This window comes from Ptychodera flava, chromosome 13 (assembly GCF_041260155.1).
Source record: "Ptychodera flava strain L36383 chromosome 13, AS_Pfla_20210202, whole genome shotgun sequence".
In the NCBI taxonomy this organism is placed as follows: domain Eukaryota; kingdom Metazoa; phylum Hemichordata; class Enteropneusta; family Ptychoderidae; genus Ptychodera; species Ptychodera flava.
Window position 1 is genome coordinate 16,556,407 of NC_091940.1, and position 17,621 is coordinate 16,574,027.

The 17,621-nt window shown below is 36.8% G+C and overlaps 1 protein-coding gene across 2 annotated transcripts in view; it reads left to right on the forward strand.

Annotated features, from left to right (window-relative positions):
- The first annotated feature begins 319 nt into the window (after positions 1-319).
- Positions 320-17,621, forward strand: part of LOC139147597 (cytoplasmic dynein 1 light intermediate chain 2-like) — a 28,860-nt gene continuing 11,558 nt past the window's right edge. Inside the window, exons 1-4 of one of the 2 annotated variants that reach the window (XM_070718744.1) lie at positions 320-436; positions 511-584; positions 692-808; positions 2,763-2,993. In XM_070718744.1, coding sequence (XP_070574845.1) covers positions 357-436; positions 511-584; positions 692-808; positions 2,763-2,993 — 502 coding nt within the window. In that variant the 5' untranslated portion in view covers positions 320-356. The remainder of the gene's footprint in view (positions 437-510; positions 585-691; positions 809-2,762; positions 2,994-17,621) is intronic. The other variant, XM_070718745.1, reaches the window with a different exon arrangement.

Here is a 17,621-nt window from a genome sequence, read left to right on the forward strand (position 1 = left end):
GTTCAAACACCTGTTTTCAGCAACTTTGGACAGAAGTTTAAACAATGACATTATGGAGATACGTACGCTTACAGGTAGGCCCTATATGTTTCTACAGCATTTGATGTTACACCGCCAGTACCCTTGAAACTATATGAAGTTTGTTGCATATATTTTATAGTCTTTGTTAACAAAAATTGTTACCATATTTTATGTTTCACAGAAATGTCAAAGTGTGATCATTTTCAGCACTGTAAATACATCAATATGATCAAAGAAAAACATGACATCACTCTTTCGGCTAGCATGAATAATTAATTTTGCTTCACGCATGCCTGTTTTGTTGCACATCCGGGTCGTTGATTGGCAAAATCAAGATGGCGCCGATCGGTGAGAAGGCGGTAGTGTCAGGCAGTGTAGACCTCACTGATGAGCAAGAAAGTCAGCAAAACTTATGGTAGGTGTTGTTTCACTCAGCTGTGTCGAATACCTGTATTTTGAACAGTATGTAATTCCTCTTATCTTCTCCAGGTCGTCAATTCTGGCCGAAGTTTCATCTCATTCAACGTCGAAGCTGCCATCTTGCAAGTCCATTCTCGTATTAGGTGGGTGCAGTTTCCTTCGTTGTAAAATGCGAATTATTGATGCATTTGCCATGAGAAACTCTGTGTTTATAATGACACGTCTGACAGTCACTGATTTCAAATTTCAGGCGAAGATGAGTCCGGCAAAACGACACTAATTGCCAAGCTACAAGGTACAGACGAGCCGAAGAAAGGCAAGGGTTTAGAATATTTGTACCTTGACGTTAGAGATGAAGATAGAGACGGTATGTAATTTCAGAATTTTTAGTCTATTGGAGCTTTTAAAATATGTCAACAACTCTAGAGTAATGAATTAAATAGTTGGACAGCAGGTAATTGCACCGGTGTGGTGTTAATGCACAGTGCTTTTGAACGACGTGTGAAATGTTTTGACACTGACAGTGTGCACGCCCTCAGACAGTGTGCAGTAAATTGTCAGCATTGGGCGATAAAATTAACAATTATGTACTAAGATTCTGTACAGATACCTTTAGCCTTGTGGTTTGTATATTCATTAATAAGAAAAAATTTATACGTAGTGAATTTTATGGTTAAGGGATATTTCAAAAGTAGGAACGAGCTCGCGTTGAATACAACGTGCTTGAGCAACCTTGGGAATCCCTGCTTGTCTATAGTAAAATGCAGCCGTAACATTGTTAGGAAGGTCGCGGCACGATTTATTCTGATCAATAAGGTCATTATTCTCGCAAGGTAATCGTACTGTTCACCATAGAAAATTTCCGGGCTTCATTTTGTCGTGTCACAACTATGGGCTCTTGACAGCCGCACGATTGTAAACAAATGCTGAGCTCATACTGTACTTCGCAAGATATCCTTCTGACAGCCCCAAACTCACATCATGTGATGGCCATGACATCACCTGTTCCAGCATAATTTAAATAGCCCAGTGCTACAATAAGCCTGGATATATTAAAGGTCTCTTAAGCAACACGTTTTTTTTACAGTTATTTAATATTTCTTTCATTGTTTTTAAAATATTTGTATTAAAGATTTTTTATTTCCTTGAATTGATGAACTCCCGGCAGTGTGTTGTGTATGCCGAAAGGAAAACCATGTGTGTCATTGTGAGGCCCTCAAAGGGATGGCCCTAGCGTAAAAGTGCCACACACTCAACAGGAAATGTCTCTCCCACATCTGTGTAGAGCCCAGTTGAATGTGTGTTGCATCTTGAATTATTTTCTGTGTTTGTTCAATATAGTTGTACATTTTGAAAACTTACATTAGTCATTGGTTGCCATAGATCATTAATCCTACATTTGTGTATGATTATGCAACAGAAATACAATACAACACAATACAAATAACATATGGACAAATCGTTTTCAGAAATACATGTATGCCTCTAAAACTGTAATAATAAAAGTACACTGTTAAAAACATCCCAAAAAAACATGTCAAAGTTATTTTAGTGAAGAAAGATAGGCTTTTTCCAGACGGAAATAACTTGTCATGTTTTTAAGTGTGTTTACGTGTGCTGAACAGATGTCAATATGTGTACTGTAAGATCAAACCTTGCACATTACCTGAAGTTTGATTTAAGAGTTGAGAAGCACTGACAGATCTGTGATATTCTTACATCAGACAGCCATAGTTTTCACATCAATTGTTGTATTTTAATTGAGTCTGTAATTATCATTGTGTATGTCTTTGAGTACAAGAGTAAAAATTAGAAAATTTGACTGTTAATTAATAGCAATACAATGGCAAGAGGGAAGGTTATCGTTTCACAGTAATCTATAGTAACCCATGAAGTCATACCAGGCAGCTTTGGGGAAAGGTATAGAGTACATAACTTGGAGGGCCAAAGAATCTCCTTTTAGTTCCTGTCCAAAGGATTGTATCCAGTCCAGTGATTGTCACTCATGTCAGTATTGGTAATTTAACCGAGATTTGACAAATCTGTGACATAAATGTGAATTGTGATGAAGCGTCTCTATATTCATCATGTTTTTAAAAAAAATGCTGTTCAAAAGCAAAGTTGTGAGCATTTTCTTATCTGTGATGTGAAAGCTGATTATTGCACTTCATTGCCATAGTTTCTGTTTCTGAAGGTGTTCATGTTACTTCTGTACTCTTGTATTTATGGACTCACTTCTGTTTAGGGTCAGTGTCTGGATATTTAGCATTGAACTGCTGTTTTCTATTATACTTCTAATCCCAGACTTGATTTAATTGCAGATGTCACGAGGTGCGGTGTGTGGATCCTCGACGGCGACACGAGGCACGAACGTCTCCTTAAATTTGCACTGACCCCCGAAAGTTTAGAACACACTGTAGTCATGTTGACTGTGGACATGTCAAGACCATGGACAATAATGGAATCATTAAATAAATGGGCTAGAATACTAAGAGATCACATAGATTTACTGCAAGTACCACCAGAGAAAACTAGAGAATTAGAACAATTATGTAAGTAATTCATTGTTTATTTATCTATGCATGGTATGCACAGATGCTTACTTTGCAAATACCATAATCACACATAAGAAATCATCCGTAGAGATATTTTTGACAAAAAAAGTTCACAGACAAATCACAGTCTCACGATAATACCTGGGCGTTACTTAGTGAGCATAATTAGCTGTCTGGACAAACAAACATTAAATGCGTCTGGATTTGCCAGCACTAGATCCCCACGCAGCCGCCGACACTGCTCTCCGGGGATGTTGTTTATGTGGGTACCTGTCTGGAATTGATTTTATAACACTCATCATTTCCATTGTGTGTCAGATGATATTTATTGAAAGACAGATCATACCTCATAATTCGATGCATTGTGCAATGAGTGAATAGAATTTAGAGCGGAAACCCTGGTCAAGTTGAGCTGGGGAGTCCATACCTGACACACAGAATAATTTTCCTTTCAAAATCAAAAACACAATTTTAATGCACCATAGTGTGATGCCAATGACACTGTATATTTCATGTTATAATTTGTATCATAATTCAGCCAGTGTACCTTCAACATAATATATGTGTCCATATTGAAAAGTCCGCCCACGTCAGTCATAATAAGTTGTATTATAAATCTTTGTTACTGGCACAGCATTATAAGGGCACAAACGTTATACATAATGATTGTGTCTACGCCTAGAATTTCATCCAAACTGTAAACAGAGCATATTTCAAATACCTGTTGTAGTGGACAACTTCAACGTCTGTGTGTCAGCAGTATTTGTTGATGTTGGTCATCAACCTAGCACAGGTGGTGTCGAGATAGACTTCAGATTCATGCAATTGTAATGATATACAGCTGTTCACAGATGAGGCAATTCATCAGTTTTGACGATATACACTGTTGGATAACTTACCCCGCAAATTCAAAATTCATTGCTTTTGGCACAAAGAAACAAGTTATAGATTAATATAATCTCTTGTGTGTCTCTGTTTATTTATAAAATTGGATTATATTGTCATTGCTTCAATAGTAAGGAAAATTCATAAAGATTACAGAAATGTTTTACTGCATTTTCAGTGAACAGGGTTCTCTACAAAGGGGATTATTAGGGGTGGCAATCCCTCTATGTTTTTGAGCAGTCTGTTTATATGTCAATAGCTGTACAAAGGAATACATTTTTCACAACAAAAGAATATGCAAATTATGCATTGTTATGTAAATTGGCCACCCCTCCATTTTTCCAAGCCATGGAGAACACTGGTGAATATTTGTAACAAATTTGGCTAACTCTACAGAGTGATTCAGACCATAACGAAATTGATGTTATTTTTTCTTGGGATAGTTACTAACCTCAGTTTACTGTCAGTAATTGTGGAATGCTTTAATCCGTTAGCATTCACCATGCCTTCTATTCACTGTACAATAATACAAAAAGTTCATCAGCAGGGTTGAACTATTATTTGATTGTGATATAATGAAAGAGTGACATGTGCCCGACAAGGGGCTGGAATTCAATAGAACGCTAATCTAGGGATTTGTTTTGTAAGTTGGCTGTATTTAACAAGGTAAAGTCACTGCACAAAGGACCCCAGTGTCAGGGCCCATATGGTAGCTGACTTACCTCGGCCCTTCTGGAATGTCTTGTGGTGTAGCAACAGTCAGTTTTTGTGAAGTAGTCATTTCTGTATGTGTGTGTATAAAAATACACAACCAAATGGTTTTAGACTGTTTATGGTATTCTGGTGAGCTGGAGATTTGAAAGCTGTGTAGAGAGTTTAATTTGTTCAGTGACATTGTCCAGTATTGATTGACTTTCTAACGTCTCCTTCAACTTGGTTATAGCATAGATATTCTGTCATTTGGCCATGCCATCTTGAATGCTACCATCTTAGTCCATGGTGAACAATGAAGTGTAACAAGCCTGTAAGTGTATTTGGCTGAATTCCAACGGTAGCTAGTGATGCTGGCATGTGCTTCAAAATGATACACTTGATCAACAGCTAGTATGTCAAACTTGTCTCAGACCATGTACATGTACTCTTTGAAAAAACAAAACTTCATTACCCTAATCAGATCTTTCATTCAAAATAATGATAAATTTGTGGAGAATTTTCAAGGTTCATTTGCTGTGGCATGCTGAGAAAGTTTCTGTATCATGTAAATACACATACACAACTTGCACGATTACCAGCATGTAAATCTTTCATAGCCAAGGCAGTAGTTCACTTGTTTAGCATTCTCCGATACAATGCCCAGTGGCAAGCCCTGTAATTTTATGTGCTGCCACTTTACAACACAGAGTCATCAAATGCATTGGAGTAAGAAAGTTGTCAGACCTATTGTTATCTGGACAATAAAACACAAACTGAGTGTGTTGAAAGTTAATTTAAAGATTTCTCACAGGGAAAAGACTTTTTTATGTGCCATTAAAAAGAGGGAACCTACTGAAAAGGGGACACTGTTGTATGAATGAATGAATGGTTTGTTGTGCACAAGTTGTAAAAAGTATTAAATGGCTCTCATTTCCCAGCATTTTGGCAAATTGTTAGGTTCATTGAAAGTTGTGAAATAGTACCAAGGTGTTTTCATGTTTGAGAGACAAGCATGACTAAACTGATTTTAGATCAATACTGCATATTTTCACCGAAGCATTGTTTGAAGTTTGTTCTTTTTGTGAAAGTTCAGCAAACTCCAAGGTGAATCCTGTGATTCATTTCCTGTTGACCTTTGACCCACTGGATATTTCTCGTATTATTCTGGTTGAATTCTCAGATGCTGCTAATCATCTGATTCTATTAAAAGTGTAATATTGTGGTATGAGAGTTTAGTTTATTGATAATAATGAGATGAATTGCAAATATGTACATTATGATATGAATGATTTGAAGTATGTAAATATATATTCAAGTTCAATGACAACCTGCTGGAGCTTCACAAGTTTGTTTGCAAAGAAAGTTACTCTAGTAAACTCATTTTCAACTTTTCAATATGTAGGCTTTGAAGGAATTCAGACATTGGTCTTCTCAAAGGTAGCTTCGTACCTGCATGATGAATAGCCAAGTTTCCAAGGGACATGCAGGCCCTATACAAAGACTAGCATTGTATGCAATGCAAGGAAGTTGATGTTTCTTATTCTGCGGTAGTCTGTAATGAATCCATGACTGGCAAATAAAAAATCTAAGCCTTAAAAAATCACTGCAATCACCTTCATGTTGAAAATTAAAGCAATTCAATCCTTTGAGCACCAAAGTCAATTTTTGTTGCCTTTATAAAATATACCCAAGTCAATTTTTTTCAGATTTTTGCCAAAATTTTGATTAAAATTTGTAGCTTATTAAATATGATGTCCATTTGATCCAAGAAATTATAGAAAAATTCATATAAAATTGTAAAAAGTTGCACTAAAATTTTGGAGGGAAAAATTACAGCACTCAAAGGGTAGCCTGTACTGGTCTACATGTAGAGGGCACTTTTTTGCTCTGAAAGCAAGGTAGCTTCTTGATCAAGCTATCCTGAATTCATCGAAAATCATAATATGCAAACAAAAAGAGGACAAACTTTTCTGCTGAGCGGGAAAACTTTTCAACAGCACCAAATAAACAAGCACGTTTTTGCAATGTTACCCTAAAGGTTTTCTTTTCAGCCCTGCTATAGGGCTGTCAGAAAGGCCATGCAGGGTGTGTGTATTGGCAGATTTGTTTGGTTGTCCACATAAATCAATGAACTGGAAGCTGGAGTAATATTTATGCGGTATTTTCACATAACTCTGCATACCATAGGGCAACTTGCACCATATCTCAGGACCATTTGCCATCTCTGTGTGTCTGCTATTTCCCAGAGTGCTTGCATGTCATTGGATAAGAGATATCATTTGAGTTCCTTTCAGTGTGTAATTATAGATATGCTATTTTCCTGTTTATGTGTAGCTTGCTATAGAAACAAATCCTATGTTTTTGTTTATTTTATGATATCCAATTGTTTGTTTTACAATTTTGTTTCTTCATTTTTTGATATCAATTTTAACAAAAAATTGCTTAGTGTAGATGGGTTGCAAAGTCCGTCTGGTTAATTTGCCCCAGTATCAGCATTGGTTAACCGTAAGTGAAGTGGTCCTGCAGTCTCATTTGCTGGTCCTTCATGTGTTCTTCATCACACAAGTCAGTTGCTGTTCAATCAAACTTCTTCAATGGCAAATTCACTAGTCTTAGCAAAACAGTGTTGTCCTCCTGGACTTTTGACCATTGTACTTGTGTATAAATGCACCACATTTGTCTTAATTTGTGTCATTTGGGATTAAAACAAGTGGATAGTGCGTTTAATAAGTCATTAGCTAACCCTGAATGGTAGAAACACTCATACCTGACATTCCACAACACTGAAGTTTCCAGGAGATTGCAATGTGAGCCGGTACAGGTCAAGCTGATAACAGTCAATGCAGAAGTACTGTTCTGAATGCCTTGTCATTGAAACTTTGGTTAAGCAGGAACAAAGGTATAAAAAGGTGATATCTTTCATCGCCTTCAGTGAGATAGTGGCCATTATAAGTTATGAATTGTGCTGCTGTGTCAAACTCGCTGACCTGACCTCTAATCTCTGACCTCAGTGGGAGTGAGGTCAGGGAGGGCAAATGGGCATAGGGGCTTGACTTTCAAGTCTGTGTTTGTGGTCTGCCTTCTACACTACATCAGAGTTGTGAGCATCCAGCTGGGAAAAAGTAAATTGATCACTGAGATTGAAGAATATGAATGAAAGGTGTCTGGAAACATGTTCCGTGTCTACATGTAGTACTATTCAGTGTCCTATCTTTCGTTCACGCAAACAGTCATAGACTTTGTCAAGCATTGTTTGAATCCTCAGTAGTTGAACTTGACAATGACGGTGTGAATTTTTTCACTCTGATTTGGTCCCAGTACAGTTGGTCTCCTAAAGCGACTAAGTTAGGTCAGCATGTTGCTGAAAGCTGTCAAATGGACAATTTTGCATAAAAATAATTTGGGAATTACCACAATCCTCTATTTACCCAAAATAAGATCTGTTGATATTTCATCAGAGGGCACAATCGATATCACATCTGATGACTTCAATGTATTTGGGAGATTTCAACCTCGCCGAAGGCAGATGGTCTGTCTCATTCAGAAAGAATCTGCTATACCAATAAACTACGATAGCAATAAAGGAAAGTTGGCAACAGCTGTGAAATGTGATTAAATATGAATACAAAATCCTTGTGTGTACAACATCGACAGCATTGGCTCAGTCCAGGCCGTGCAAAGTGATGCCAGTGGATGAAGTCATCAAATTATCAGTATCACCAGAATACTGATAATGTGACTTACACAGGTTTATTAATTACTTTGATCCATAGTGACATAAATTGCCCTGTATTGTAAATTTTCTTTTACAAATTAACAGTTAATTAAAAAAGATATGATACTCTTGTCAAATTAGATGGACAATAATTGTGCACAGAGCATGACACTGTTTGATTATATGAATCCATATCATGCATAGTATCATTAATAACCTATTATAACCATATTTTGTTTTTGCTTTTACATATCTGTTGGTCCAATGTCAACTTTACAAACGATATTGAGTCATTTGGTATCTCTAAGACATAGAACGGTAGATTTTAAAATACTGTAAATTGGGGTGTAATGGTTGTATCTGTTAAGGTAGTATGTGCCTCAAATGATAGACTTAAACTTTTACCCAAACTTTTGTTATTGAAACTTTCAAATAATCTCTTACCAAATCAAGGATAAAAATCGGGGTCACTGTGCAGTATTTGATAGATTGCAGAAACAAATTATCTAATATTTGCCAATATGTGAAATCCAAACTGGGCGCCATCGATGTATTAGGTCTATGGGGGGAAAGAAAATTTGTTGGTTTTCTAAAAATTGAGATGGTGAGAATTTTTGTTACACCAAAAGCTTTAAAATGAACCCACATGAGTGATACCAGAAAATTATTGAAAAAATTTGAGAGGTTGAAAAATCTGTCCCCAAGATGGATTCTGTCGTACTGACGCCTGATAACAAATTGGAAATGCTGACAATGTAAATTCCACACTGATAAACTAGTTCATACCATAGCAATGGCCAGCATAGAAACTGAGATATCCCCTTCCTGTCTTCTAAAAGTTAAGCAAATAGTTCCCTGTAATCAGAAAATTCAAGTACTCGGTCAGATTGATATCAAAACACTCAAGTTTATTATTTACAACTTACTTGGAAGAAAGGAAATGCAGACAGTTTATTTCCATTCATGCTTGAGTGAGCAACAACTGTGTGTGAGTGATAAAAATATTGTAGCAGGTCTTTGAATGTTATCATTGTGTGAGTAATTTTGACCTTTTGATGCATTTTCTCAAATCGATTGCGATAAATGGCATAAAATTTTTATCTTCAACACCATATACTGATATACCGGTACATAATAACATTCATCACAATTTAAGTTTTTTCAGCAGCCTAACCAGAATATAAGTGGATTTTGATACTATTGCAATGAAGGCAAGGTGATAAATTGATACTCTAGTATTGGTTTTAGTAATAAGTAAATTGACACAAGTGGCTTTGATGATTTTTGCTGGTCAGAATTAAAAGGATAAATAAAATTGCCGGGTAGTAATATTTCAAGTAGTGGAATGACAGATTGACCAGTAAACATCAAACTATTATGAAACACAGTCATATCACCTAAGAGCCGTGAATGACTGCCAGTTGTAACAATGTACAGCTTTATTGCTTTCAGCATACTGCCTTCATCAGACATTCATGTTAATGATCACTACGGGGTTTCTGTGTTGTGTTGTGCATATTGAGGTGGCATCTGATGAGCTTCCCCTAAACTTTCTGTGCCATTGCCAGATGATATGAGACACATCTGAACCTGGGTAGTTCACTGTATATGAACTCTTGTAACCACTGCCTCATAGAAAGGAGAAATTTTTGATATATTTCATGAAGCAAAATTTTTCTCTGTATGGTCGTGGATTGTATCATCATAAACGTCAGGGTGTTTTCTGTACGTCTGCATCTATGTGTGATTCAGTGGGTCAGTGTTACAGAGTGATATGACATCAGAATATTGATAGAGATATATACAGGGATATTTTTGGATGATTGCTTTGAGACCAAAGACCAACATGAAGGCAAATCTTGCAGTGTGTCAATTTCAGGTAGAATGCGCCCTGGGGACAGATATTCAGACACTTACAATATTCTTATAGCCTGCCACTTGTGGGGGCTCATTTTGAAGCTTATTGAGCGTATAAAATAAAGTTTTTACCGGTTTAGTTTCGTGAAAATCAGGAACTTTATTTCCCCAATGGAGATAACACAGGGATGGCGGCCATTTTGAATTTCAAATATCAGGAAATATCAGGCTACATGTATTTGCTTCTCTAGTACAAAAATTTGCGTGTGACCCCCGATTTCTATTCTTGATTTTGAAAGAGAAAGGTTGAAAGTTTACTTTGTGAAAATTTGAACTTTCTGAGGCGTGAAATACTGTAAGACTGAAAGCAGCTTGTTTTGGGTCAGTCCATCTGTTCACTGTGAGCACAGCAAAACACAGTCTAGGCTGTACCAGCAAAGCTGATATTTTACCATCAAAGAACTAGCAATGGTTGTGTCCATTGTGCAAGGTGACAAAGAGTCATTGAAAGGTCATCAATGAATGTAAATGTGCACACAGAAAACATTATGTGCCAACGTTGCTGGTTGTCTGTTGATTATTAGGTAATAAGCGAGTGAGTGGACATAAAATATCAATTTATGTGGACAATTTAAATCTTTTAAGAGAAACTTGTGTAATATTTATCACAAGTCATGTAATGTTCAGCAGATACAAATACATACCAAATAGGACTTTTTCCTGGTGATGACATAGTTCTATCATAAAACATACAGTTTAAATAATTGTAAAATTTTTTCATCAGAATATTTTGACAAATTTGACTTTCATTAATAATAATGGCAAAATTAGTATTTTGTTATGAATGATTTAATGATTGAAGCTGTGAAAATCACGTGTCAAAGGGTCATATCGCAAGCTGCGATAACAAATGCAAGTTTAAAATGTCAAAATTTGTATTTCCATTTATAAACAGTATGGCAACGGTGACTGTCACATGTGTGAGGCCACATCAAGTAGCAAGCTTTCAATTTGTTTAGCTTTATTGCCATATGTATAAAAAAATTTCAAGGGTATACAGAGATTGCAGGATTTCAACTACTTGTTCTGCTTTACTTATTACCATTTCTACAAAGTGTGTATTGATAGGCTGCTTGCTCTGTACTTTGAAGTTTGTAGTTGCACGCTGTTTAGGTACAACGAAAATTACTAAGAAATATCCCAAAGATGACAAATATTACCATCTTTATCTTTCATATTTTGCTAGAGCCAACATGAAATTGTGAGAAATTTCCGTACTCATCTAAGGTGTGGTGGTCGTGTTTTGTTGCTTTCTAACAATAGAACAACTCTAAGATGTCTGAAAAGAGCAGTGTGATAAGTAATTGAATTATTCATAATACCTTACAAGATGCAGTGTTAACAGTTTCCCCATGGGATTGAGGTAGTCACTTCATATTTTGGCATGCAGATTAATGTGTTGACTCCAGTTGATTTTCCATCTGAGTACAGTTAATCTTGTATGATTCTTTTGACACATGAAAGAGAGTGGTTAGAGGTGAATGTAGATCTGATGGAAATATCTTCTATTTCTATGCGAATCTCTTGAAGTGAATATTATCATCCCACGGTGAACATGGCTGTGTGCATTCATCCATCTATCTCTTCCTTTGAGGACAGAACAGTGCTTCTCTTGGGAAAAACACGATGACCATTATGTGTGCCAGCAGGATAGACAATTATCCCTGCACTCAGCAGTAGGACTGTAATTGTGATGTTCATAATCCATCCCTGGGAATACAACTGTCTTCTCCACCTGTATCTATGTCTGAAATGTTTTCAAAATGCAGTTTACACATTTTTGGCCGTCTCAGATTTTACAAATGTGACATGAGTGCATGCACACACGAGTGAAATGAACATTTCTCCCACATTAATGGAATGAAGAAGATCTGCATTTTTGTGCACGTCATGAAAGTGGATGAGCAAAGACACCACTGCTAACCATTAAAATCTCTGTACTTAAACTGACAACCAGATTTTGTCAGTTTTGCCACAATGCCATGTTGATGAAAAAATAATCGCAAATTCATAGTTTGAGAGTTGGAATGTACTTAGGTACAAGTTTCTGTCTGTGGGCATGTCATAGTATGATGCCCTGTGGATGTATTTTGCCTTTTTTGATGAGGACAGTAAGCCTAGGGCACTTCGCAGTTTTGTTTAGGGCTTTGCAAGAAAGACACAGATGACACTCTCAGGAGCAACATATTGCAATGATCCATTGTGAGCTAAAGTTCCCCTGTAATCATTTCAAATGGAAAAGATATGATAAAATGCATGTGACTTATAATGAGTTAACATCAGGGCTGTGTTGCATACACCAAGGAGATGACTTCTCAATTTACAAATGTACTAGAAATGGCATTTTAAGGATATACAGTGTTGATTGAAGGCTTGTTCTGCACACCATTAGTTGAGCTGAAAGAAATACTGTTGCAACACAGAATCGTAGAGATGGTGGCCCTTATGGTAGTGTGCATCTCAAAATTGAAAGGCTCAAACTTTTGCTTAAATTTTCCGTAAGGAAACTGTAAACATCCCCCTTTGAAATCAAGAATAAAAAATCAGGGGTCACTGTGCAAAATTTGGCACTAAAGAAACAAATTACCTGATAGTTACCAACATTTGAAATTCAAAATGGCTGCCTTCCCTGTGTTAACTTTATTGGGAAAAGTAAAACTTTTGATTTTCGAAAAAACCAAGACAGTGAAAATATTTCTTACCCCAAGAGCTTTAAAATGAGCCCCCACAAGGGGTAGCTCAGAAAGGTATTGTAAAAATTTCAGATTCAAATATCTGTCCCTGAGGCACATTCTACCTCCACAGGCAAGTTTCACAGTCCCATCTATCGTCGTGCTTGAACGAATATGTCCTACTTGGTAAGTGACTGAGGTATCACATGATCCACTGTCACAGACAGGTGTTAAGAAGAGAAATCAGACACCATTGTTCAATTAAGGCAACAGCAGTCTGGAGTTGACATCTAGGAGTGTACTGTAAACGTCATCAATCTGTGCTATCACTACCACAATATTAGCATCCCACCCACACACCCATCTGTCCCACACCACACAGATCATATCAATTATAATAAAGATGAATTGCTGGCAGACATATCCATTCTGATATATAATAAATCTCTGGTTGAAATAGTGCAGTGTTTGACAAGAACTGACTATTTTAAATTCTGTCTCCTCATACATGTCAGAAGTGATTCATGTTTTAAACCCTGTCACAGCAATGGTTTGGCCCAAACCCATTGTCTTCAATGGAGATTGTGGATCTGTTCACAGGGAATTGGGGATGAACAGGTCCATATTTTCCATGAATATGACTGAGATGTGCACTTTTCTATGTGAGCCTCTTACTCTGTAGTGTTATTAATATTATAAAGGCATTGCAACCCAATTGTAGATATTCAGTGAGATGAAAATTTTGATGAAAATGTTTATATTTTGGTGTCATAATCAAATGATGTATTCTGAATAATCATGTACTGGCTTACAGTTGAAAGTAACCTAAATAAATTACAGATAGTGACGTTTTCATGTCCATGGTGAACGGCAGATGAGAATGGTTTTAATTACACATGTATTACCAAGAAGAATTGTCCACTTGATTGAAATGACAAAGAGTCAGTTATGAAACCCACAAAATGTGAATTGAAATGTAGGTCAGACATTATACATTCTAATTAGATATTCATCAACATTCATTGTGTTTCCAACCAATATGCAGAAAAGCACCGGCATCATAGAGAAGCAATATCCTGTCAGAAAGGATGGACATGGACACACAGAATGAAACCATTGGCTATCTACATTCAAACACGAAGAATACTGAAATTATCAAAGCTGTTTATTTTCCCATCACCTTTTGAGTCATTTCATTCATTTTCATAGGGATATGCAGTCTTTTCACAGAAATGTACCGAGTCAACATAACATATTCACTAAGCCCCTGCGTGATATCTATTTAAATTTCACCTCACATTGAATGCAAATATTATCCTTGAACAAAAAACAGTATAACTCTATTGGCCTTCTTCTCTCTGTGTTTAAAATTATCAGATTTGGTTTCAACTCCTTCCTAATTTATCCTGAAAATGTTTTGGTCAGATTGAGAGATTCCTTGGTGCTGTCAGGCGGGGGTTGTGCTTTCCCTACACTCTGTCTTGCTGCAACTTGTAAGCAGCCCTTGGTACATGCAGTGTAAATCAAAGTAATACTTATTGCATTACAAGTCAATATTTCATTCACAGTCGCTTTATGGCAGAATAATGCCACATCACTGGGTATTTTAAATGTCAATTTTTGGTCAACACCGGGGGTGTTATTAATTTTCAATAAAGTTGCCTGATGATGAAATGTGATTGGTTCTTGTCATACACTCACAAAGGTGTTCAGTGTGTATACTGGCCAATGGGGGTTTCCGATAGAGCCAGTGAATATCTACTCTTTCAGTCTACATGTTTTCCCAAAGGAAATCAACCTGGTGTCTGATCACCATACAAATGATATGCAAATTTTCGCACACATATGTTGCGAATATCAAATCATGTTGTCCTTTTGGTCCAGTTCCATGAAGTCACATATATATAAAATTTAAGTCTGCCCACCCACATAATCTGGTAAATGTAATGTTTCATATTGGTTGGGGATTTGTTAGTTTCAAGTCTTGTTTATCTGGTTCAATAAATAAAGTTGCGTTAATATTTTCTAGTGCCATATGCCAACTTACACAAGATAATTAGTCTTAAAATTTCGCATCTTGTCATTCAGCACTTTGCCGGTTTCAATGAAACATCGTATTGTAATATTTTAGTGACTTGTTTGCTGAACTTATACCGAGGGATGGTGTCATTGAACTGGAATCACAACAGTCTGGGATTTGGTACATCCGTAGTATGAGGTGAATTTTACATGCAGTCTGTGTATGTAGTGTGTACAACCATCTGATTCACTGCTTGGCATGGAAAAAATTACATCAATGGTGCACTCTGGGTGCTGTTCATTTCAGCAAACTCTAATCCATGTACATTGCGTATATGCCAGCAGGGCCATAATTGCCCACCTCACAGACACGCACAGTGACATTTGTGAAATCCAGGGTTGTGCGTACTGTAGATACTTACCTGAACGTAAAGGTTTATATTCTGTGAAAGTTTAATCATGTTAACCATCTGGTTCCAAGAGAGAGGCAGTACGATAAACATGATGAACAAAGGGACACAAACTTATATGGTCAGGCTTTTGTTGTGTAATGACATTTAATATTCAACTGATGTTGTAGCTGCTGCATTTAATTTGAAAATGTGTTTCAACACATTTGGGCCAATAATATGGATAAAAAAGGCTATAAAAAAGCAAAAAAATTACCCTAACTAGGAAAACAAATATTTACACACAAATACAGGGAATCCAATAGATCTAAAGCAGCAGTGAAGGGCTGTATTTTATTACAGAGTCATTCTAAGAGAGGTGTTATCGTGAAAGAAACGTGTCTCCATAGAAACTGTGACATCACATCACAGACTGCCGTTTGTTAGTATATTAACCCTAGATACTCTGTATTGACGGCTGTTGTTAATGTGGTATTTTATATTGAACACTGTGTAAACTTTCAAAATGTCATTGAAATTATGTTTTTGTGTCACGCCAACATGTTTTTTTCGCGGCTGTTCCATTATCTGTGTAGTTGTCAATCTCTTCAATCTTTGAATTGATGATAATCCAACAACTTTCTCAATTTAGATTAGGCAACACAACATGAAATATTATTTGCTTTTATAAACAGATTATGAGTGAATCTTTTGTGAGCTAAATTTTGATCTTTAGACAAGAAAAATGAGGGTGTAGGTATGGTTTAGAAAATTTGGGAGTGGCAGCTCTCCAAGTGGACATGCTGTACATTTCCAAGTTACCTAAGAATATTTCTGCCAATATGCAGCAAAAATTTTTGTAAAATTAGATAAAGTTTGGGATTTATGATGTTAGTAAGGAGATCTAACACTTCAGCACAGCTGTGTTTTAGGGTGATATTATTACTATAAAACCCTGTTTATAGACTTAGAGGATGTGTTTAACAGCTAACAACCAGTGTGGGTCATCAGCACCAGCATTTTGGGAGGCATTGAACAAAGCATTTTAATATCTTGAAACGGAATGTGTATAGATTTCTATTATAGAACACCAGATACAGTATTTTTGCTCAGGTTTGGGAACATAGATACAATATGTGGTTTTGGGAAACATGGTACCATTTCTTTTCTCAACTACTGTAAATTTGTAATTGAAGCCACAACTTCTGTTAGGAATTTTGTTTTACCACCCCTTTTTGAAAAGTCAGAATATGGAAGGTTTCATTGCCACAAAAATGCTGATCATGTAGCATTTGCTACAGAGTCCAGCTTTTTAGTCCCCACGGACACCGTCCGGGGGGACTTATAGGTTTGGTCATGTCCGTGTGTGCGTCTGTGCGTGCGTGCGTCCGTCCGTGCGTCCGTGCGTCCGTCCGTTCACGCAGATATCTCTGAGATGCCTGGAGTGATTTCATTCAAACTTGGTACAAGGATTACTTCATATGTCATACAGATGCACGTCAATTTGTTTTGTGATACGATCCAATATGGCCGCCAGGCGGCCATTTTATTACGATTTTTTCATGTACAGAGCCATAACTCAGGCATGTTCCAACCGATTTTATTCAAAGTTGATACAAGGACATCGACCAATGTCATAGATATGCACGTCAATTTGTTTTGTGATACGATCCAATATGGCCGCCAGGCGGCCATTTTATTACGATTTTTTCATGTACAGAGCCATAACTCAGGCATGTTCCAACCGATTTTATTCAAAGTTGGTACAAGGACATCGACCAATGTCATAGATATGCACGTCAATTTGTTTTGTGATACGATCCAATATGGCCGCCAGGCGGCCATTTTATTACGATTTTTTCATGTACAGAGCCATTACTCAGGCATGTTTTGACCGATTTTATTCAGAGTTGGTTCAAGGACATTGACCAATGTCATAGATATGCACGTCAATTTGTTTTGTGATACGATCCAATATGGCCGCCAGGCGGCCATTTTATTTACGATTTTTTCATGTAAAGAGCCATTACTCAGGCACGTTTCAACCGATTTTATTCAAAGTTGGTACAAGCTTATTGACAAATGTCATAGCTGTGCACGGCAATTTGTTTTGTGATACAATCCAAAATGGCCGCTGTGCGGCCATTTTATTACGATTTTTTCATGTACAGAGCCATAACTCAGGCATATCTCAACCGATTTTATTCAAAGTTGGTACAAGGACATTGACCTATGTCATACATATGCACGTCAATCTGTTTTGTGATACTATCCAATATGGCCGCCAGGCGGCCATTTTATTACGATTTTTTCATGTACAGAGCCATAACTCAGG